At 38.0% G+C, this 25,275-nt stretch overlaps 1 protein-coding gene across 2 annotated transcripts in view; it reads left to right on the top strand.

Moving 5' to 3' along the window:
• cpm (carboxypeptidase M) overlaps positions 1-25,275 on the top strand; it is a 39,420-nt gene that overhangs the window by 1,955 nt on the left and 12,190 nt on the right. Inside the window, exons 2-4 of one of the 2 annotated variants that reach the window (XM_053508281.1) lie at positions 488-703; positions 10,516-10,613; positions 17,265-17,434. In XM_053508281.1, the coding sequence (XP_053364256.1) occupies positions 541-703; positions 10,516-10,613; positions 17,265-17,434 (431 nt within the window). In that variant the 5' untranslated portion in view covers positions 488-540. Of the gene's footprint in view, positions 1-487; positions 704-10,513; positions 10,614-17,264; positions 17,435-25,275 lie in introns of those variants that run through there. The other variant, XM_053508282.1, reaches the window with a different exon arrangement.

The raw sequence follows: 25,275 nt of genomic DNA, 5'->3' as shown, positions 1-25,275 counted from the left end.
CATTTTGATTTTGATTATTAATTTTAGTCTTTCCTAGTATCTGGGTATCAATCTCCTTCATTTCTTGATGCAAAAGACAACATGTTAATGATAGCTAATAGCCGTCTAATCCTGAATACAAAAGTATCCAAGGCAAAGGTTCAGGAATCAACACCAAACACACACCTGTTTCTGTAAAACTTCATACCTTTGTTCCTTAATTTTCTTCTCATAAACCATTTCTTTTGCTACTACTTGACATTTCAAGCTGCAACTAGTATGTCTTTCAACCCTCTGAAGAAGCAAATTGCGATATTCACATCCCACACCTGCTAGAAAGCAATTGCTAGACCCTTGGCCTTGGCCTTCACCTACAAGGTCTCAGTTCTGTGATTTCTTCAGTCTGTGCAAAAAAAAAAATTCTTTGGGATAAAAGTCTTAAAAAAAAAAAAAACCCAAAACAACATCTCTTGTACTGATTTGTGTTGTTTTTGTTCTTGGTGTGTAGTTTTGGAGATAGAGAGATTGAGAGGGCAGGAGGAGAAGGAGAAAGCAGATGCCATGCTGCTGTCAGCACTGTTCTGGTTTCCTCTTGCGGTACCACTGGGCCAAGCTCTGGAGTTTCAATACCACAACACGGCTCAGGTGGAGCAATATCTACATGAAATCAGCAAAAAGTACTCCAGCATCACCCACCTTCACAGCATCGGCCAGTCTGTTGAAGGTAAGTTCTTACATATTCACTTACTTTCAGTACCCTTACATTGAGTAACTTTTGCCTAAGTGTGAATGTGGAGAAGTGATGATGGAAAATAAAAACTAAATACAGTGGAACCTTGGATTGCGAGTTACCAGGTCTTTTTTTTAATACATTTCAACTTAATAAACAAGCGAGGGCTTGACATACAAGTAGTACACATGCACTTTGTCTGCCGAGCGTATACTCAACTACCGTCACTCATATAGTCAACATCTGTGCATGCGTGTGCTGTTTATTATAACATTGGGACCATGCGTGTGTATGCAAGTATAAAGCAAAAGCAAGCGTCATTAGAAAGGTTCCTTGTCAAAGATCTGGAGTCTCTCCATTTCTCCATTAAGGTGTGTGTGTGTGTGTGTGTGTGTGTCTGCTTAAGTGTCATTAAAGAGGTTCCTTGTTAAAGAAGTTTCCTGACAGAGCAGTGTTTCCGTTAGTCACACACACACACACACACACTAACTAACTGACTAACTAACTAACTAAAACACTGCTCTGTCAGAAATCTTTTCGAAGGTAAAGTGCAGGGTAATTTTTTTATTTTAACTTTACATTTTGTATTAATTATTTAAGTATGAATATTTTTTTGACCGTCGACAGAATCATCAGTTTCCATCATTTCTTATGGGAAAATTCACTTTGATATACAGTTTTTTTTTGTTTTTGTTTTTTTAATACAAGCACACTTCAGGAACAAATTATGCTCACAATCCAAGGTTTAACTGTACACAGAATTTAAATATTTGAAATATCTAATAAACAGGATTTTTAAATATGTCTTAAATCAAGCTTTATCTAAGAATCAAAACAGGGCTGCAGTACTGTATATTTATATCTAACAGCCAGATTCCCAGTTGTGTATACACAGCTCCAGTGTTTGCACTCTGCCTTTTACTGGATTTTTCCAAATAAATTTGTGACCAATTTCTCTCAGGGAGCAAAAGCATTTACAATCTGTAAGAGCTCAAGATGACTTTTGAGATTTGAACATCCTGGTAATCCCGAAAATTATGCCTAAGGCATGTGGAAGTCCAAGCAAGCATAACTGAGAAGCCCTGGATGGTTATACTGTATTACGCTGCATACTATATTTTAAAGACTACCAAGAAGGAAAAGGTGCTGTCATGCTGGATATTTCTGCATAAAAGCTTCTTTTTGCTTGTAAAGTAATAGCTTAGTCTGGTTCAGATCAGAAAGCTGTGATAATGGAGGTTTTGTGTTGTGCCACCAGCGGTATTGTTGGCACAGCACAAAACATTCAGAGCAGGAGATTTGAAAATTCCTGCCTGTTCACATTGTCAGTGCCAGGATTTGCTATTGACCTAAAGGCAATGACTTTGCCTGAGGAGCACTTCCACATCTACAGTTGTGTGCAAAAGTTAGTGCCCCCTATTTTAATTCTATTTATGTTTGTATTAAAAAATCATGTCTGATCATAGCAGGTTTTGGCATAAGGCAAATACTAACAGCAGCATATAACTTTTTTTAATGTTATTTATTTAACAAAAATAAAGCCCAAAAGAAAAAAGCATATGGGCAATACTAAGTAACCCCTTACCGCTTTAACAGTATTTAAATTTAAGAGGATAAGTTGCAGCCTGGTGCTGGTAATCATCAACCCATAAAAAAAATTATCTTCAGCAGGTGTACAGACCTCTGTTAAAGCAGACGCTCGTCTGGAACATTTAGGTGTGTGTGTTAACAAATGCTAAGAGGGAAAGAGGGGTCCTAGAGAAGCCAATGTTCCTGCACAGGGTTATAAAACCATTTCCAAGCAAAGTGGAGTTCAACGTTGTACAGTCAGAAAGATTATTCACGAGTGGAAAGCATTCAAGACAGTTGTCAATCTTCCCTGGAGTGGACGTCCCAGCACATTTAGCCCAAGGTCAGACAGTGCAATGTTTAGAGAAAAATAAAAATAAAAATAAGAGCAACATTTCATTTAAATGGTAAAGTCCATAACAGCACAATTAGAAGAAGACTGAACAAGTACAGTTTGTTCAAAGGTTGCCAGGAGAAAGCCTCTATCGTCAGTCTAAAAAACAACATGGAAGTGTGCCTGAGGTTGGAAAAATGCTTCTGAACAAATCACAAGGCTTCTGGAACAATATCCTATGGACAGATGATACCAAAGTGGAGTTGTTTGTCCTTGATGTCCAGTGCCATGTTTTGTGAAAAACAAACAGTATTTCAACTGGTGGATCTACAAGCTTAATGAATAATGGAGGTACTTTAGTATTGCTCACATGATTTAGTTTTTTTTTTTGGCTATATTCTTGTTAAATACATAATGACAAGGAGAAAAATGTTGTTCGTCTAAGGTTGTATTTTCTACAATCACATTAATTTTATTGTGGTTTTAAACAAAAACACGGAATTAAAAGGGGGCTACTAACTTTTGAACATGACAAAGCTTTAGACACACTTCTCTCTCTCTCTGTCTGTCCCTTTCATGATATCTTTCTCGGTTTCTCATTGTCAGTGTCCAAGCTCTCCATGTCTCTCTCTCACATATCCTTTTCTCCCTCTTTGTGTCTTCTTCCCTTTCTTTGTGTCCCTTTTATCTGTCTCTAAGTCTCGTTCTCATGCTTTTCTCCCACTCTGGTGCCTATTTTAATATAATCATTTTTAATTCTGTATTCCATTTTAAATTCCATTTGTCACCCTCATGTATACTCTCTCTCTCTCTCTCTCTCTCTCTCTCTCTTTCTCTCTTTCTCTCTCAGTCCCATTATTTTATTTGACAAAATACTTGTGGTTTTTCCTCTGCAGCTGCAAATGTGTCTGTAATCTCAAAGGATCGCTATAATCACATTTTTTCTAATTGATCCAAAGAAGTTCTATTGTCTTTTCCTTCTCTTGCAGCCTCATAAATCTCGACGTTGCTCAATACTATGTGATTATTCTATGTTTTGCAAGATAATCACTTACATATTGCAAGAGAATCACTTTAGTATATTTATTGATTCATTTATTTATTCTTTTCGAATAACTGCTTTAGATTCTAGTCAGATCCTTGATGGACACTGGATATGAGAGGGCTACACACACTTGATAGGGCAGTAAACAACTGCAGTACACCATGTTCACATACATTAGCACATTTGCACCGGTGTTATTTAACATAGTGTTATCAGTTAACCCGGAGGGAACTCACACAGACACAATAAGTACATGTAAAACTCAGGCGTTAACCTGAGCCCTGGTTCAAACCTAATTCTCCAGAGCTCTTAGTCAGTACCTCACTGTGCCACCATGGCTCCTATTTTACTTTTCTCTATGTTCCTTGTAATTCTTTAAAAAAATGATTGTTGTTGACTGACTAAAATGCCTATCTGTAAACTATTTATCCTACTACACAGAGCAGCAGGTCCTTAATGTAACGGCATATTTATTTCACTTTGCACATTATATGCAAATATAACCAAATCATAACCTGCTTGGATACATCAGCAGATCTGTTTCTTCTGCCTTACTCAATAGTAGCACCACAGATACAGTACAACTGTTAAGCCCAGGCCTATCTTAAAAGCCTAAAATAAAGAGCCTTATTTTCCTTAGAGCAAACGTATCATGCTTTACATATTAGATGTGCAACCAGTTTATGCATATGCATTTTATATATGTATATAAATAACACTTATATAATTATAACATATAATTGTATTAGTTAAGGTGTATTCTGTAGTGTATGTATTCCCAATTAAATTTTTCTCCGCATAGAATGCCCATGGATACTCTAATTAAGCACATGTAACATATTAATATTTTACAACTAACGCTACAATAGGTCTGAGAGTGAGACATTAATGTATTCCATGAGAATGTAGACAGAAGTAGTTTGATTGAGGCAAAGCGATTCCTCATTCCCAAGCAGCAGTGGCAGTAATAGTTGCTTAAATAAATTCAAGTAATATTTAATATGCAAAACTTTCAAGGATCAGTATTGTTACAGCTTGTCTCCTGTCCACTTCTGTCTCTCTCGCTCTCTGTCTTCTGTGTGTTACTGTATTTAACAAGGTACGCTTGATACGATAGACAGACACTGTATAGGCAATTCGAATAAACTTGCATTTTGTCCCCTAACTGTTGCTCCATGGCTCAATTCTCCAAACTCCACTCATGGTCAGACTCTGCTTACAGGCCGAGTAAGATGAGGTCAGAAATAACATCTGTGGCCTAACAGAATGTTTGAGCTTCCTGGAAAGCCTGTGGATTTTACATTTAGGCCTCTCATTAAAGGGTTATCCAAAACCACTTACACTGACCAAATGCATCCTCAGTCTCTCTGGACAATTCCTTTTTATGCCGTGGAGTTATCAATCAGCTGGGGTCAAACTCGGTGACTTACAAGATAACAATTAATGAGCCAGTCAAGTGAAGAGATTACTAAACTTCCACCACCACATCCTTTCAGTTTCTGTAAAAATATAGTAAAATGGGTAATCATAATTAGGAAATCTTGTGTGTCTTGATTAAGCTGTAAGCCAGGACTGCTATCTCGGTAGGCTGGCATGGGTCAGCAGAAGCTAGTGGGTTTAGTGGATTTTTCACAATATATGGCATGTTTGTAGTTTCTGTATGTTACTTTTGTTCGCATGATGTTCATTTGGGATGCACTTTAAACATCCTATAGGGAATGATCTATAGGGGAAGCTAGGAGAAGATAAGAATAGCTTTTTGTTTGTTACCCAAGTGCATTTGTTGAAGATGACAGTACAGTATGTACGTATATGGCTGTAAAAGCAACTCTGTAAAAATGTGCTGTCAAAGAGATGTAATTACAGTACCTCTGCCGTCACATGCTTTTCACCGAAAAGTGTTGAAATGCTGGTGGGCGCCGTCAGAGCAGATACTCTCATCTTACATCATTCATCGGACAATTCATGAAATATAGTCACTATTGAGAAACAAAAGCTGATTTCTGTTTTGACACATGTCTCTGCCTGTCATGTCCTGTGTAGCTGCAGTAGAGAAATAACCATCCATCCACTGGCAGTGTTTAAGTGATCTTGTATCGCAGTGTGAAGTACGTTGTGGTGTCTTTATGTTATTAGTGGTATAATTCTTTTTTTTTTTTTTTGTAGTATATATATGAATATGTGTAGAAACACTATTAAAAGTAAAAAAAAGGATTGTATATATTACTATAGATAAGGGCATAACTGTTTTAGATTTACTCATCCTGGCACATTGTAAGAAAAAGTACAATTAAAAGCTAAACATAAAATAAAAAGTTAGAATTAGAATTGTTGACAAGAACCTTAGAAAACCTTTGAATGACTTCGCTGTTTTTCAGTTCGTGCACAAATTACAGCTCGGAAATTAAGTGTAATTGTCCATTGATAGCAGTTTTGTTTAGTTGTTTTTGTGTTTCCCTTAATTATTTATGAGCATGTGTTGGACAATGTGTACAGTCCTAGGCTTCCACTGCAGTCAAGTAAAACCGAACTTGGATGTTGAGATTAAGCGCAAAACCGCAGTTTGCTGTTTGTTTGATCCAATTTCTTTTTATTTCTCGTTTTGGACAGATTGGTCATGTTGATAGAGAAGGCAGCTTTATGAAGTTCCTTGTAAGGAGCTGGAGCCAAAGCATATACCTACAGTACTGTACATAGTGCCAGTGTGTTGCTCTGTTGCCAGCTCTTCCAGTCCTGTGCAATCACCACCTTCCATTTATCCACTGGAGTCATTTCATTCTTTGGTAAAATCTGTTGTCCAGGCTGAAGTGTGTAACCTGACTGAGTTACATTCAGGCAAATACATGAATTAGAGTTGTCATGGTTAGTGAATGAACACCCAAAGTACACACAGAGACAGTTAACACGGTACAAGGGTCAAAACCAGGAACATGTTAAGTCTAACCGAAACCTGAGATGAAAAAGCAAGGCTCAGAACTGACACAACCGAAAACAGAGCATGATGCACAAACGGCGGGGGGCGTCCAAGTCAAAAAAGTGCTTGTGATGAAATTTCTCACATAAAGGCGTAAAACTGAATTACTTTTACAGAATACTTCAAGTGCAGTACAGTGATGAGACTCTTAGTGTACAGTATATGCAGTAAAACATTTGAATGGTGCGAATGTTTTAAAGAAGGCCGTTTTTTTATGGATGGCGATCCAGTCTGAGGACGCTCGGATCCCACTGCAGTCATTCCCGTGAACATTCAATGTATGGAACATCTGATTCTTGAAAGGCCATGGGTAATTTGTCGCCAACTTGCGGAAGAGACACATCAGTCTGTGAGAACTGTAAACACACTCATTTACCAACACGACTTGCACATTATGGGAACTCGGCGGGGAGATCCACTGTACAGACCTCGTCCCAGTCTATTTCCACATGTTTGGACGATTAAAGGAGTTCCTGGGAGGCCAGTGTTTCAGATGTGAAGCAGGCTGAGTTCATAGCTCTGAGCATAATGAGAAAGCTTGTAATCTTGATTTTATCCAAGCTAAAGGTAGGCTCTATTCTCATAACTATGTTCTTTTATTCCGCACAATCCTATTATCTATTTGTGTAAATACAAAAATAGCATTTGTCTATATAATGTTTTCAGCATTACTCTTAGGTTTTATGGATCTGGAGTGTTAAGATAACAGGGTGTCCCTCAGGTCATATTACCGCATTGTCGTTCCCACCGTGTTTGGCACAGGTAGAGGCTGATGATGTCATCCTGCTGCCTCTTCACTCGAGCATTCAATGGATGTACAAAGCCTTGCTTCAGAGATGCAGCTCCTCGTTTCTGTGTCCCCCTGAAAGAGAGCTTTGATCTGATCTGTATCATCATGGCCGGACCGGAACGATAAATGCACCCTTCTCGTTTGTGATTTGAAAGTGAAATCAGTTCCACTCTGAGAGTGTGCTGCTTAAAATAGCCATTCAGGCTGAAGAAGTGGTGTGTACACTAACCGCACAGGAGCACAGTGCATCTCATTAGAAAAGAGAAGTATGAAAAGCCAGGCTCATTTGTGGGACTGTGACTACGGGGAAAAAAATGATTCATGATGATGTAAACTCTAAACTGAACCTCAAAACTTTCCTTGGTTGCAGTGCTGTATAAAACCCCTCAGTTCCCTGTAATATTAAACAGCTGCGTCTCATTATTTCATGTAAATCTTGTGTGACAATATAATATACCTTAAAGCCAAGTATATATTTTTTTCATCCAGGATTATAGGTTGTATAATTGATTGTGGACATTAAATGAAGTGCTACGGTATTTCTCTTCCCACATTACAAGGTGATGGACACATCGGTATATCTTTGGTGCCAGTACATGGCATTTTGCGACCCACTGGATCAGGTTGCTTTCCTGGCTCAACACAAACCCAGTATTGATGGAACAGGGGACTCTGCCAGGCTCCCCCACCTCCTTGTCCTTTTTTTTACCCCTCTTGTGCTCTTTCTAACTTTCTAGTTCTCAGTCCTTCTTTTTATGTTTATTAGTTTGGACCCTAATACTGTTGCTCTCAGTCCCTCAGCCTTTGGGTGGTCCTCTGTGTGTGTGTGTGAAAAACGAAAGACTACTTTAAACAAACACAGGGAGACGTCTGTCTCGTGAGTCCGCTGAGTAAAGCTGATTAAACCACGGGTGACCTTCTAATTCTAGCCAGTAAGTCTTTTCAGCCGGCAGCTCATCTGATACTTGATTTCAGTGTCTTTTCAAAATTTCAGAGAAAGCTTCATTCACTGTATGTTCTGAGCCCGTCTCTGTGTGTAGGACGGTTGTCATGACCTAGCCATGACTTTATTTCAAGCTCGAACAGATTGTCTAGCTTCTAAGATTAACCTCCACTGTCATCTCAGCACAGCTGGCAGGAAAGGTGAGCTTAGAGCTTAGATCCCTGGGACATCTGCACTTAATCACGAAGGCAACTGGCATGGTCCTGCTTTGTCCAGTAACCAGACAGGCTCATGACCTGCATTACAGCCTCCTTCTCTCTCTCTCTCTCTCTCTCTCTTTCTCTCTCTCTCCCTTTTCCATCTGTAATAATTAATTTGCACTGCAGATACTTTAGATTAGGTTTTGTCCTAACTGCCATGTCTGGGTGAAATCTCACACGTTCCCAGTCCATTTGGGTTGCCACATGTTCACCTCTGGGTAATTAAGTTTTTTTTCCTATTTCCCGAAGACTTTCCAGTAAAAATATTCTAATCTGAATTGCCACTAGTGGAAAATAGATGCGTGACAATGTAATGCCCTTAGAATGTGGGAAAGCGCAGTTCCTGCAAATAAATTAGTGGATGAAAGAGTGCCAAGGTTATGGTTGTTTCACTGCACAAGTAAAACAAGCAACACCAAATTAAGTATGCCTCATTATTTTTTAGGTAATAAAAGTGACATGTACTGTAAGTCGTTTTGGGAGCAATGCCCAGCTCTGGTTCTTAACTGGGCAGGGTTTTACATGTTCTTTTCCTGTCCACTTGGGTTTTTCTTGCATATTCTTGTTTCACTGCAACATCTTAAACACATGCCCTATAGGGCGATTGGAAAATTTCCCACAGGAGTGGCATGAGCGCGAGTGATGGATTTGTTTTTGCGTCCGTACTCTGGCGTACTTTGCCAGGAGAGATTTAAGGATTCACTGAAACTGTGAATTAATTAGTTACGAACAGTTTCTCCATCAAACACATGTAGTGTATACTGTAGGAAGTTGCTAAGAAGTTCACTGCTTTGGAAGCATATTATATATATATATTCACTATATTTCCAAAAGTATTTGCTTGCCTGCCTTCACATGCATATGAACTTAAATAACATCCAATTCTTAATCCATAGGGTTTAATATGATGTTGGCCCACCCTTTGCAGCTAGCTGTCAGTCATCCGAAACTGGTGTTGGGCGGTTTTTCAAGAGTTGAGCTCGGCCCCTTAGTTCCAGTAAAAGGAACACTTCATGCTTCAGCATACCGAGACGTATTAGACAATTTATTGCTTCCAACTTTGTGGGAACGGTTTGGGGACGGCCTCTTGCTGTTCTAACATGACTGCGCCCCAGTGCACAAAACGAGGTCCATAAAGACATGGATGATGGAGTTTGGTTTGAAAAAACTTGACTGGCCTACAAAGAGACCAGATCTCAACTCGATAGAACACCTTTAGGATGAATTAGAGAGGAGACTGTGAGCCAGGCCTTCTCATCCAACATCAGTGTCTGACCTTATAAATTCGCTTCTGGAAGAATGGTCAAAAATTCCAATAAACACACCCCTAAACCTTGTGGAAAGCCTTCCCAGGAAAGATGAAGCTGTTATTGCTGCAAAGGGTGGGCCAACATCATATTAACCCCTATTGATTAAGAATTGGATGTTACTCAAGCTCATCTGCATGTGAAGGGGCAGGTGAGCGAATACTTCTGGCAATAAAGTGTGGGTATAATGTCATCTCATTATTTGTGCAGTAGAACATCTGGTAAACATTTAATGTCTGGATCGAAGTGTTCGTGCTCAGAGAGTTAATGAATAGGCTTTGTGTCTTCAGTTCATCTTGCGGGTTTCAATCATGCTCAGACTTGCGGCGCGAATATGAGTGTGTTGAGCGACATGACGTACAGAAAAAAACTGGCCGAGAGAGTGCTGAGAGAGAGAGAGGGAGAGAATGAATGTATGAATTGATGTCACACTGGGTTGCCAGGTGTTTGTCAAGGCCTCACTGAGAAAACAACTATTTACTCGACTTATTGAAGAAACTGAAAAAAAAAAAATGACGCGCCATTCAATCCATCAGTTGTGGGCATCGTACCGCTAGCTGATAGGCATTTGTTTTGTTTTGCAGGAAGAGAGCTTTGGGTGCTAATACTGGGTCAACATCCTACAGAGCATTGTGTCGGCATTCCTGAATTCAAATACGTTGGCAACATGCATGGTAATGAGGTGAGACACACACTCACACAGATACCCTCTAGGCAAACCTTTGGGGCTATATTCATTACTCTTGGAAACCATTGTGGCAAATTTTGAGCAGTAGCAAATACACTACTAACAGAGGCGAGAAAACATTGGGAGAAACGTCCTTGGACCAAAGCAAACAGAGCCAGTCTTCCATGTCCATCTTCTTTTAAAGGGGTCCTACATTTGCATGGGGGGACCAGGGGAGATTTCAGGTTTCAAATGGATATGAGTGTGTATTTTGTTTGGGTTCTGTTTTGTATTAGAGAACAAGGCAAAGTGTGTGTGTGTGTGTGGCTTTGTTCAGTGTTTTAAATATCTTTGTATGTTTCTGGATGTATGTCTCTTAGTGTTGTTATTATCTCTATTTAGCATGATTACAAGCAGAAAATACTTAATATTCACATAAGTGTCTGTCTTTTTTTAATATATATATATATATATATTTGAAAATTTTTACAAGTTTTTAGTTTATTGTCATGGTACAGTAAATCCCTACCTTGAAGCAGTGATGACACAACCTATTGTTACGTAACACCCACTCCATCTGGACAGAGAAACCACAAAGTTGACATACACAGTAAAGAAGAGCATCTATCTCTCATTTGGAATAAATGTACAGTAACGTTGCAGGACAGGGAGGGTGGATCTCATACAGCACCTCTGATCTACTTACAATTTCAGCCATGTCACAGCAGACATGTGAATCACGCCAGACTGTCGTAGAAAAAAAGTGGCACCTGGTAAAAGAGTGAAAAGGTGAGTAAAGTATAGTGAAGACCTTTACATAATACTACAAGCAGTGTATTAAGATAGACAACAAATGTGATCAGTGTACAGTAGGTTTATTATACTTTTTTTATACATACATTTTGTAGGGCGATGTGTTATGTAACTTGTTTTGATTACGGTATGGAATAACTGAAGAACTGCCTGGCCAAAACAAAGTCAAACAGTCTTAGATTTCATTGGGTCACCTTTAGCATTGATTATATATATATATATATATATATATATATAACTGTGGCGGTCAGTTCATGTGTGAGAATAATTCCTCATAACCACTTTCAGAATTTAAGTCATTTTCAGCAATCATAAATCTTCTTAGTTTTGATCCAATAATTTGACCCCTTATGTAAAAGGTTGCATTATAATAAACCAGTTTATATAGGATATATAGAATATAAATAGTGCCTCATTGTCTGAGATGATGCTACTTTTTGACATGGCATGTTATCACGTGATCATAAATGGATGGACATGATCAGCAACAATACGTGAACTATGCTTAGTTGGTAGTAAGACGGCCGAAGTGTGCGAAGAAAATCTCAAACACCTTTACACCTCCATCACCAGGCCGAACCCTTGATACAAGGCAGGGTGTATACATACTGTATACGTATATGTACATGCTTTCATGTTGTTTTCACCACATTGCGAGGTGAATGTGAACTGTAGCCTTGAGCAGTTTCCTGTTCTTGGGGGACAGAAGCAGCACCCGGTGTCGTCTTCTGCTGCTGTAGCCCATCTGCTTCAAGGTTCAAAGTTGTGTGTTCAGAGATGCTCTTCATAACCGCAGAGCTACATGTTTTCAGATTACAGTAGCAGTGAGGTGTAGCTGCTGTAAACGGGCGGTGACAGACAGTGTCTTTGTCATCTAGAACCAAAAGCTGCTTATCTTGACAGTGTAACAGAAATGCTATTTTTGTCAGTCTGCTCTCGGGAGCGTGCACTGATTCTAAACGATAACATCACCAAACAGAAATAGACACATTAACCACGATTAGAACATAGTAGTAGCAAATTAAAGTTCTCTGCTAAACTTTAAATGGGTCAAATGACAGTTTAATCTGATTTCAGCCGGCCAACTTCCAGCACTTGAAAAGCCACACAGAATCTTGTGTTTCCTGTTATCATGACCTTTTTCTATTGACTTGTATTCTGTATATAGCAAAATAATGACATTCAATCTACTTGCTCTACTATACGGGAAGTTTAGCCCTAAAGTATTGCCGTAAACATAACTAGATCTCATTACATTAAAATTGATACCTTGAATTTAATTATGACGGTAAACAAAGCACACTTTTTGTAGCTTCAGCCTATCATACAGTATATTCTTTACAGACTATTTAGGTAATTGTACCGTATGCGTATGGTTCATTACGGCAGTTAAATGCTCACCAGCTAGATCAGGCTGCCGGATCCAAACATGTTCATACACTGACAAAAGTAATTATAATACATTTTTTCCTTAAAAAAAAAAAACTGAAAGCTTTATGGTAACTTGTTAACTTGCTAATATGTCCTGAATGAAAATATTTTATTTTTAACACGCTAGCGATGGTGACCGAGCAATGCAGAGTCTTCGTGCAGTCTGCAGTGTTCTTTATAAAATCAATGAAGTGTTTAATGACTTTGATGAATCACCAGAGTTTAAGGCTACAAAGTTAATGCATTTATTAGCCCGCCAGCCGTGTTTTGAACCGCTGCTCATGTCACAGCACAATGAGATTAAAAAAAACTTCATTCTTCCACTTAAAAGAGCTTAGAGATGCAGGCGATTGATTAAAATTACTGTATAACTAAATAATGTTCAGTAATGACCTGCATCGTTGTTGCTAAGCAGCTATACAGTAACTTGTACACTGCTCCCCTTTTGCTGTTCCCATTTTTCCGGGGTTTTTTTATGTTATTGTTTGTGTAGTGATAAGTGTACTTTCTTGCACTGTTTGCACATGCTGGCTCTCGTGCACTTATAGCACTATAGCCCCGAGACAACGTTGTTTCATTTCACGGTGTACATTGCCAGCTGTATATAACTACCTGGACTCCATAATCGATTAACATCAATTAAAATCAACTGTTATAGCTGAACTGCCTGACACCTAACACACTGTATAAATGCAGAACAATTCCCGCTCTCTGTTTCACCCTAATGAGGATGTGTTCCCTGTTAAGTCTGGTTCCTCTCAAGGTTTCTTCCTATTACCATCTCAGGGAGTTTTTCCTTGCCACTGTCGCCCTCGGCTTGCTCACCAGGGACTATCTGACCATCTTGATTCATGCACATTCACAATAATTCTTTTGATTGTGTAAAGCTGCTTTGCGACAATGACAATTGTTAAAAGCGCTATACAAATAAAATTGAATTGAATTGTATATACTGTACACTACCTGCCAAAAAAAAAGTCCCAATTCCAGAAGGGACAAATTATTTGGCTGCATCAAGCAAAGAGAACAACCAAGGAAAACCGGGTTAAGACCTCTTAAACGCTTTATTAAAAACCCGGAAGAATAGTGTGAAACCGTCAACTTTGTGAAATAAATGTGTTCAAAAAGAAATCGTGAATAGAAATCAAGTAAGCACTTGGTGAAGTTGCATTCCTACACACACAAAATTTGATGAGAACTCACAGGATTGGGACTAAACAGCTGCAGGGCCATAAGAAAACCACTTCTTAATGCAACTAATTAGGGGAAAACACTATTCCAGAGTCGGCGGAAGAAGAGAAGCGCAGGAAGTATTTTTGGGCCAGGCTGTGTAGTTGAGATAACAATAAAAGCCACTTGAGTTGACTTTGATATTGACAAAATAATGACATCCTTAGCGGAGGCAGTTTTGCTCCCAGGTTCACAAACTCACAAACGTCTATAAGAATTTTCCATATGTCTTTAGAAAATATGATTTTCTCATGCAACACTGGAACAAGCATGATATATTTTCCTCAAAAAAGATGTAGGACATTTTTGTCTTGTCTTAGAGACAACGAAAAGGTAATTGATAAATGAATTTAATAAATAAATGAATTTAATTCTGTTCCATTCTGATTTTAAGTACCCAGCATTAGCAAAGCCTCAATTAGCCTAAACCTAGAAAGCAAGTTTTTCAGGTTTTGGCAGAAAGCCGAAATTTTTTTATGATCATTTATATGAAGTACATCTTGCTCCACAATGTATGCAAATTTACATAGCGGATTAGACATCATAGGCATAATCTCATAGCCATATCCCTGATATTCAGTAACCAAAGCCTCAGGATATCTATCTCTAAGCATGATCTCGGCACCTTTACCCTCAGTAACCCTAATTCTAACCACATCACAGTACACATTATACTAAACCTAATCTCAGCACCTAGAAGGAAATCTTTTACTTTGTCACCTAAAAGCTCCAGACTTTGTAAAAACTAGATTGTAGACGATTTTCCCCACCTGCAGACACATTTGCATTCACACAACCTTTACATGAACTCTCTTTTAAAAGCATCAAAGCAGATTGCACAAGCGTAACATCCATATATACATACAATACAGACTCTTGTCAAAACATATCTTTAAATAAGACATACCGAGTATGATCCCTAAAGAGGACAAGCGTCTTGCCAAGGCCAACAGGGGAGACATGCAGTGACAAAGTCTGCCATGTATAAATGTCCTGCCAAGATCAGAATATTTCTCTTTTCTAATCTTCTCTGATTAAGCCTAGAGAAGGAAACCATTATGTCATCGAGGACAGTAATCATTCCTGATAGTCAGGTTAGACATCAATGAAGGATTGTATAACGTGTCTTTGAAACTGTATAAACAACCGCTGTTAGTGAAACAAAGCACCTGCAGGCAGGAGACAGTCGTCAGGGATGTTTACGTACTTTTATGTCTTTTAGGATGAGGGCTGTGGACAAAAAAGGTCCTGACGCTAAGGAAGTTGTTATGTTAGACACAACACGGGGATATTGGATTTTTGCCCTTCGAAATCTAAATATGACTTGCCTTCTTGATATCTCTTTTTTTTTTATTTATTTATATCTGTCCCATAAACTTTCTTATTGTTTGATTGCTTAATTGTCTCTTGTAGCTTTATGTTGTAGTTTCCCCCCCCCTCTTCCTGTCTCTCTTGGTTTTTCAATCATTCATTGTTTTCTTTTAACTTCACTATGAGTCTTGCTCCAGTCACGGGTGTGCCTGATTGCATTTTGATTAGTAAAAGTAGTTTTTGGGTGATACTGCAAGAAGATAAAAGTGATCATGTAAACAGGGATGACAGACACACATTGTTTCTAATTGTATTTGGGTGTGAGGTCACTCATTAGTTTGTTTATGTGTGTGTGCGTGTGCATGTGAGTATTTGTGTGCATGTGTTAGTGTGGCTTACTCTATGCTCACATTTCTGAAGATTTGTAATAAAAAGAAATGATCTCACAGTCAGGACACAAAAACAGAGCCAGACTTTCATTTGTCTTCTGTCACTCAGAATAATGGTTCCTAAGACGCAGTGCATACTTTTGAAGTGTACCTTTTAAGGGGTTAAGTGTCTCACTAGCAGTGGTAGCAGGGGTTCGAACTCGTGACCTTCCGATCAGCAGTGCAACGCCTTAACCACTGAGCTCCCCCTGTAATTACCCAGTATGGATGGCAGGGGATAGGTGGAAACCCAGACCAAAGGTTAAGGATTGTAATTACAGAACTAAAAAGCACACTTCATTGTTCTACACATAGCCTGAGATTTACTTGTGTAAATACAAGCGATATACAAGGGGCGTTCAAGTCAAACCAGGACTTGAAGGTGAAATTCTTCATGAATAAAGGAGTAAAACTGACTGACGGTACCTTTGAGAAACCTTTCTGCTTTGATGTTATCTATGCAGTAATAAAACACTGGGATTCATGCATTAGTGCAGTAGAGGATTATATCAAGAAATTAAGGCATAACGGTGTTCTGTTTTTCTGTACAATCAAACATTCGGGCTTGACCTGAACCTCCATGGTAATATACTGTATGTGATTGTTCTGTAAGGGTAATAGTGTCTGGCAAAATGAGTGCAAACCCCACAGTTTTACATAATAGATAATAAAGAGGTTAAGGCATAGCAAGGGGCAAGTTTTTATTATTATTATTATTATTATCATTAATTAATAAGTTAATTCATTATTTGTATTAATTAATTATTTAATTCATAATTTTTTGTTGCCATCTATGTTCTTTCGTTGCATGTACTGTACTGTATATGTGTGTAAGTTGTGAGGCGAGTGCATTAGTCTAGTTGAAGATAATACGTAGGGAGAAATGAGGGTAGTTTAGAAGCCTTTTCCCGAAAGTCGTTCCCGTGACAGGATTTGAGTTGCAATCGAATATTTGATGTAAGATGCAAATCAATATTTTCCATTTTCAGTAAAAGACTATGTCTTAAATTGCTCCTTCTGTTGTTCAATATTTCTCACGTAGACTGCTCTTAGAGAGCTATACAGCAACAGTAAGTCAGACTAGACGGAATTCAGACAGTAGAAACGCATCATTGTGATCGATCATCACATTGCATTGCAGATTACCTAGGGGGAAAAAGTGAATTAAGTCTGTTTCCTTACTTAAATGCATCACTTAGAAATACCTGTTGGCTTTCTGATAAATACACTACGAGCTGCTAGAAATCCACTATGCATTATGGTACATTACTGTGATCTGGGGATCAATTGTTAGATGAATGAAATAGGTGACAGTATACAGTAGTTAAAGATCTGAATAACATTTCCTGCATTATAATAGTAAAGGGGTTAAGGCATAGCAAGGGAAAGTTTTTTTGTTGTTGTTGTTGCTCCATCTGTGCTTTTTCTCTGCATGTTCTGTATGTGTGTGTAGGTGCTGGGGCGAGTCCTGCTGCTCCAGCTGATCGATTACCTGACCCGCAGCTATATGAGTGACCCTTTTGTGACGAAGCTGATGAACACCACACGCATACACATCCTGCCCTCGATGAACCCAGACGGCTTCGAGTCATCAGCACGGGACTGCGTATACTCGCAGGGCAGGTGAGAGAGAGAGAGAGACTCCATCTATTTGCTATTCAGACTCATTTCCTAGATATTTCTCGTTATGAGGTCATGTACGCTGTTTAAGTTGTGTCAGAGATTTTGCATAATGCTGTTATGCTGTTGTGCTGTTAACAAAATGGCACAATAGCAAATCCACAGCAAATCGTGCCAGTGTTTTCAGAAACATAATCAACAGAATTTACAATCAGTACGGAAAAACATGATGGTAAGGAGCAGTAATGATGAGTGTGTACATAGCAACAATCTAAACACAGATGTTCTGTTTTAAATTCTCGTGATAAGACAGAGAGGGGAGGTGACGGATAATTTGCAGAGATGTCGAAATGATTTTTTTTGGACTGTACATAAACTAAAGAGTCGAAAATACGAAGATGTGTACAGCGCTGTTCCCAACAAAGAGCAACTGTTAGCATCTCGGAAGCCCAAATGCTTCCAGTCAATTTATAATCATTTAATAATTTTAACTATTTGAGTAATTATACCATAAAACATTTTTTATTGTTTCAAAACGTGTGGTTTGTTTATAGTGCCGGTTTCCTCTTCTTTATACTTCTTCATCTATCCGTATACAGTACATTGCTCTTGTCAATGGTGGCATCTCTGTAAACATTCTGTACCGCAGTGGGGGACCATAAACTGCAACAAAGGGCGTTTCTAAGAAGATGATTTGAGAGTTGGTTTTAGTGATGGTAACTACCCGTAGTGTATACATGGCTTACGATGAAAACGATGTTGAGTATTACCTTTTTAATAAAGGAAGAATTACTCAACCAACGTGCAGTTTAATTAAACTTATGTCAGTTAATAAATGTTACAGCCCTTGTAGTAATTATAATAAGCAAGTAATAGGTTTAGCACTGTCGCCTTGCACCTCCAGGGTCCGGGTTTGATTCCCGTCTCTGTGTGCACAGAGCTTGCATGTTCTCCCCATGCTCGGTGGATTTCCTCTGGGTACTCCGGTTTCCTCCCACAGTCCAAAGACATGCTGATTAGGTTAACTGGCGTTTCCCAAATTTCCCGTAGTGTGTGAATAAATTAGTGAGTGTGTTTATATGTATGTGCCCTGTGATGGATTGGCACCCTGGTGTACTGGGGTGTACCCCACCTTGTGCCCTAAATCTCCTGGGATAGGCTTCAGGCCCTCTAACCTTGACTACAGGATAAAGCGGTATAGAGTGAGTGAGTGAGTGGTAATAATAATAAGAATAGGGTTTTTGTTTTTCCAGCTCAAAACATAACTTTGTTTTAATGTGTGGGTATGCCTGATGTATGAATACAGCTGTGTATAATTTTGCCATTAAGCGCTCAGTACATACACATAATTCCAGCCAATTTGAAGCCCAGGAGAATCCACCCTTTACTCCTTTGGTGTGCGCCTCCCAATTTTTAAGATTCTCCACAGAAAAAAAGTGACGTAGGCGGTCTAGTTACTCTTAATTTAAACATAGAATTATATATATATATATATATATATATATATATATATATATATATATATATAAAATTATTATTATTATTATTAATATTATTTTTAAGTATATATTATTTCATATTTTTATATTCTGCTTTTAATTCTATGTTTGATATATATATATATATATATATATATATATATATATATATATATATATATTCTTTTTTATACCTTTATTTATTTTATTAAATTTTATGTTTATTTTTTTTTACCTTTTAGTAGCATTCATTGGGGGACTATGTTTGATATATATATATATACAGTGCATGTGGAGTGCAAATTATGCAAATGTATGGGAAAAAAAGACTAGTTGCAGGCATCTTTAAGGTAATGGATAGAAGATCCAGTCTGTGCTCTCCCTCAGGCATGTTCAGACACCCTATGGCTTTGCCTGAGTGCAGTTTGAAACTATAACATAGCTGTCATTAATTCCTATTTTTAACTGTGGTTTCTTTTAAAATATACCTCAGGAGAGCTTTAACATGTACTTTTATTGGGTGAAGCAAGTGGTTGAAAACATTGGAATGAAAGCATGGAATGCAAAAGCCTAGTGCGCCACTTTTTGCTAAACAGGACTCATTCATTCATTAGTCAGCATTTAAAATAGTTCATTCATTCATTTATCTTATATACACACATTATCCTGTACTGGGTCTGGAGCCTGTTTCCAGGAGGCAAAAGGCGGGGTACATTCTGGACGGGGTGCCAATCCATTGCTGAACACACACACACACACACACACACACACACACACACACATTATGAGCAATTTTTAGGAATGCAAATTAATCTAATCTGCATGTCTTTGGATTGTGGGTGGAAACCGGAGTACCCAGAGGGAACCCACCAAGACGGCGAGAACTCCATGCACACAGACCCGAGGCGGCAAAAGATAAATTTATATATAAAAAATATAATAAAATATATAATAGAAAAGTTTGAAATGCATTGAGACATTTTATGACTATATTGGATATTGAATTACACAAAGATAATATGATTTAATATGCAAATCATGTGACCTAAAGCCTTTTTTTTTTTTTACTTCTTTATGTTCTACCCATTGATACTGTATAACCCCATACAGGATTAGAACTATCTCCAGCTAGCAGATGTTTGCCCCTAAGTATTTAAATGCAGCTCACAGAAAGAGAGAAATGATGAAACATGACATGAAGCAAGGGAAACAGATGTCTTAAACTAGCAGGATGGAATGGAGATGAGAATGAAAGATAAAACAACACAGAGTGGGAAGTGTAATGCCGTGCAGTCCTGCTATGTTTTGCTTGTAGTATTTTTACATGCAATGGCCTCGTACACTCCCTTAGCTTGCTGTCAGAGTTGGCACAGCAACATAAGACATAAGTTATGTACCATTCACCCACATCCGCCATCTGTGGCTACACCCCTGAAAAACAACCGCCAACAAACAACAAACTCCAATCAGTGTCAGCAGTTTACATCACCGACAGAAGATGGTTCATAAAATCTAAATGAACACTGAGCTTTATTTGAAATCATATACATACACATTTACTGTTTGCTAAAAATCGACTCATACATATAGCATACTTTTAAATAGGGTTGTACATGGAAAACGTATTAGATGCAAATATGAACATACTGTAATACAGAGGGATTCACATGAAAGAGGCCCAGAATATTCTGTAATAACTCTTGCAAGGACGAAGCAATCTGAACAAAACAATGTACAATGTGCCAGGGTGCTCCTAAGTCAGACCAATAAGGTAGGCACCAGACAGCCATGGCACCATTAATGCCGTACCCCTTCACTTAGTCACTCGACTACTCACCGGGTTGGTGGTGTACTGTGATAAGCGAACCTATCTTCATAGTCTTCATAGTGTCTTCATAGTGCGAACCTATTGGGTCACCAGTTCGTTTAAGCGTTGTCAGAGTGAATTTAGGAGGAAATATAGTGTTTATAGTGTACCCTCAAAGAGTGTTACTAAGAGGATGGTACGGAAACTGGAAACAACGGGGTGATTGACCCCTTCTCATGTCGGAAAAATAATTGGTGACGTGCAACTTCATAATGCAATCGATTACATATACTGTACGTCAAGGTATCTGGCGTATTTTTTTATTCTTTTTGGTTCAGATTGCTTCATCACAGCGAGAGGTATCACAGAATATTTGGGACCTCTTTCAAGTGAATCACTCTGTATTAAAAAGTGATAGTGCTCATACTGTATATAACAACCAGCAAAGATAACCCACAATCTTTAATGTGCAACTTGAATGATTTTATTTTAATGTTTGTTCTAGTAACCATAATAGTTGAATGTCTGACACAGACGAGACGTTAGTAGTCATGCAGGTATTATCCATTATGTACTACAATCATGTACTTTATCTATTCCAAAACTCTGCTTAATGTGACCGGTTAGTCTAAAATGGATGAATTGTGTCATGCTTCATTCGTGCAGATGTACAGTATTGCTGAGTGTCAATACCATAATTACTATATACTGTACAACACTATACAGTTGTCTATCATTGTAGGGGGTTTAACACGATGACATGCAATATAGGTACATATAGCTGTGTTTGTTTAGTTCCTCAAATAGCTGTATCCAGAAGAATTTATTTTCTTTCCATTCCATTATTTAAAATTAATTTAATTCTACCACATGATTCTGGAAACAGTGACAAAAACACAGACAAGAACATTTACATATCCATGAATGTGTGGCCACATTATTAACACACAGGTTGAGACACACACACACACACACACACACACACACACACACACACACACACACACACACACACACACCAGTCAAAATCGTTAAACTTCAATAATGAATAAAAAAAAAAATAAGAGGTTCTGGTGATACTGAAGCATGGTCAGGTAGACCAAGAAAAATTTCACCCCCTGCTTTTAGAAGACGTGTTCAGTAAGCAATGAAAAACCAACAAGCAACACCTTTAAAGAAACACAGGCTGCTCAATAAGGAGGTACTTGAACACAAATGACCTGTTTGGCCGAGTTGCCAGGAGAAAGCCGTTACTGCACTCATGCCACAGAAAGGTATGCCAGACAGGACCTAGACAAACCATTGGTCATTTGGAGTAATATGAACAAAATTGAACGTTATGTTTAGAAAGAGGGGTGGGGGGTGGGGGCAACAAGGCCTAAAAGTGCACCATCCCCACTGTAAAGCATGGTGGTACTGTAGATCCCATGGTGGTGGATGTTTTGGGGCTGTCTGGCATGGGGACAGCCAAATTGATGAGAAGGTGAACGCAGCATGTTATTTAAAAATAATGGCAGATCATTTGCATTCCACAGCACAAACGCTGCACATACAGTAAGACGCTCCTGGATGTTTAACGTGCAGTCAATGTTGTTCTGTAATAATAACTTTCAAAAGCAACCTAATGCCGCAGATTAACATCACCACAACAATCAAAAATACATGCATACTAGCAAATGGTCTTTCCTTTCCTGCAATCAAACCTATATCAAAGCTTGTGCTTTTTTGCGAAGGAAAAAAAAATCCTACTTGTATGACCTACTTGATGCTTGATGCTCTTGCTCATTTACATTTATACTACATTTAGACATTTGGCAGACGTTCTTATCCAAAGTGACTTCCGAAAGTGCTTTGAAGTTTCCGTCATTGGATATACCCTTACACTGGGTTACTAGGTTACTAATTAAGTTTTTTTTTTCCCCTAGGGTTGATTAATCCAAATATCTAATAAACAGATAGGTCTTTAGTCGATGCTTAAAGATGATGCCAAGCTTTGTGGACATCAAAAGAAAGTTCATTCAGAGCGGAACGTGGTGTGGTGCGGGGTGTAATTAGAGCTGAGAGGTAGGCAAGCAACAAGGTTTTGACTTTGATGAGGCAGACACATTCTGGATGAGCTGCAGAGGTCAAATGGAGGACATAGGCAGGCCTGCCAGGAGTAAATTGCAGGATTGAGTGGCTAACAAATCTTTAAAACTGTAAAATATGTAGTGTAAAAATGTCATACAGGGAATTGTGAAATAAAACATTTTTACTTTGTCATTTATATAAACGAGTATGAATTACCAAACTAAATAAAATAAATAAAACATAGGGTTAAATACTAACCGTTATAAACATAGACACTGCCATGACCATTTCTCTCTCTCTTTTTCCCCTAGCCTTTAAATCCATTCTTCTGTATACAAGCAATAAACCAAAAAACTCATACTTCATAAAATAAAAGTGGATGATAAATCTGCATCATTAGGAATTATTAAACCGTCCAGGCTACAAAAGGCCTGTAGTGCTGAATATGTTTAGATTTTCAGAAAAGCCCTCCATTACGACATTTTCAAAAAAAACAAAACAAATCGAATATACACTGAAGCTCTCATGTCCAGGCAAGCACTTAGCCCAGTCAATAGGAGGGCAATCAAGTGTTCTCATTACCTCTGAGGTGATGTTTAATGTTTATGACAGAACTCTTGTGTGTGCGTGTGTATCAGATCCAGTGCATAAAAACTCAGGCCTTTTACTTCGGGTCGAATTGACAGCAGACTATTCAATGCTTATTAAAGGGATTCTATTCAAATAAAAATTCTTCTTTTCAGCAGCTGCAGACTTTGGTTTGTATGTGGTGACGATATCTTGTCTAGTCAGATTTATTTTCAATAGTACATTAAATACTGCTGGCAGTTGAAGAAAGGGATGAAAGATTTAGAAATAAGCCTGCCTTAAATAAACACTAAAGGACTCTCTCTAGAAGGGAGAGCATACACACACACACACACACACACACACACACTAATCACTGGTCAGTGGAAGTACTGTAATTTCATAGAGGAACGGTTCGACCAAACGTTGGTCTAAAGTTGGTCCAAGCCACAGAACACAGTCACATCCACACTCATCATGTTCCATTCTTGTACATTGTCTCAATCTGTCCTGTTTTGTCCAGCACTTTTTTCCCCAAATACTTTTCTTTTATACAATATTTCCTGTTCTGCTTCAAGCCCTTTGAAAATGATCCATCTGTAAATTAGTGCTACAGATGTAGTATAACAAGAGGAATCGTAGAGTATATCGCAATCTACAGAATAAATTTCAAAACCACTGCTTATATTTATTTAATTTTAGATGATTTTCTAATTATAACCTTTTAATTATTCCATTTTATAATCATAATTAATGTTTTAGTTATTTGCCAACACAAAATAGCTTACTATTGCTTTTATGTTAATAGTGTTACTTGTATATTCTCGCCTAATACAGTATGTTTAACTTAATAACATAAGTTTTTTACTTTTTTAAACTAAAAGTGTGTGTGATTGTTTTAAGCATTAATAAAGCAAATGCTATATAAACAGACGTGAACGGAATAGACACATCATTTATTAAAGAAATGTATACACTAGAATTTATCACGTTTTTGAGCGTAAAATTTGGCTATTAATACATTATTTATACTTTGTAAACTTTCCTTTAGTGGTTTCAAGAGCCACAGCTCGCCTGAGGAAAGAATGAGAGGGTTGTTCAGAACAGATCTTTGAACAACAAGAAAAAGACCAGGTCATGACACTCTTTTCTCTAAATCACGCAATAGTTCTGTTAACAGACGGGGGATTTCGAGATTCCTAGCTGTTGGTCTCGGGGACAGTCCACCCTCTCATTCACACTGAAAAAAAAGTGTCTTTGGAATTTTTACATCTAGGGATGTGTGGTTACCTACTTAAATGTGGGTCTATTTGAAAAGAAGGAAACAAATAGTATAGGAAGTTTAAAAAAAATCAATTTTAGCATTAAACTATTTGTATCTTTTATTTTTTTAAAGGTTTGTTTAAATGGGATATTCATATAAAGTATAATTTCACATGAGTATTACTCAAGCAATTAAACATATTTGCACAATTATACAGTCCTGTGCAAAAGTCTCAAGTCACATTTCTTCAAATGTAATTTAATTTAATTTAATCATGTATATTAAACTGAATGAATAGGGACAAATGCTTTACTGCGACAGGCTGCAAAGATATAATTAAAAAATTGGTTGTTTATGTAACAACCTCAGCAGCAGCCTCATTTCCCCTCTCGTCTGTTCCAACCACCCAGCATTCAGCATCAACAGTAGACTAACCACCGTCCTGATCACCCGTCCTGATCACCTATCATAATCAGCACCTGTTTCTCACTGGTTCTTGCCTTAAGTTACATGGTTTTTATTTTTAACAAAAAAGTATTTCTCTAAAACGGCTCAGATCGAGGGACTGGACTAAAAATGAGAGACAAAAATAAGAGCCAAAGCACTTCAGGAAGCCTGGAGAGCTTTTTCTTAAGACTACATAAAAACATACAACACA

This window comes from Clarias gariepinus, chromosome 12, assembly GCF_024256425.1.
Source record: "Clarias gariepinus isolate MV-2021 ecotype Netherlands chromosome 12, CGAR_prim_01v2, whole genome shotgun sequence".
In the NCBI taxonomy this organism is placed as follows: domain Eukaryota; kingdom Metazoa; phylum Chordata; class Actinopteri; order Siluriformes; family Clariidae; genus Clarias; species Clarias gariepinus.
The sequence above is the reverse complement of the archived record's forward strand: the minus strand, read 5'-3'. Positions and strand labels throughout refer to the sequence as shown.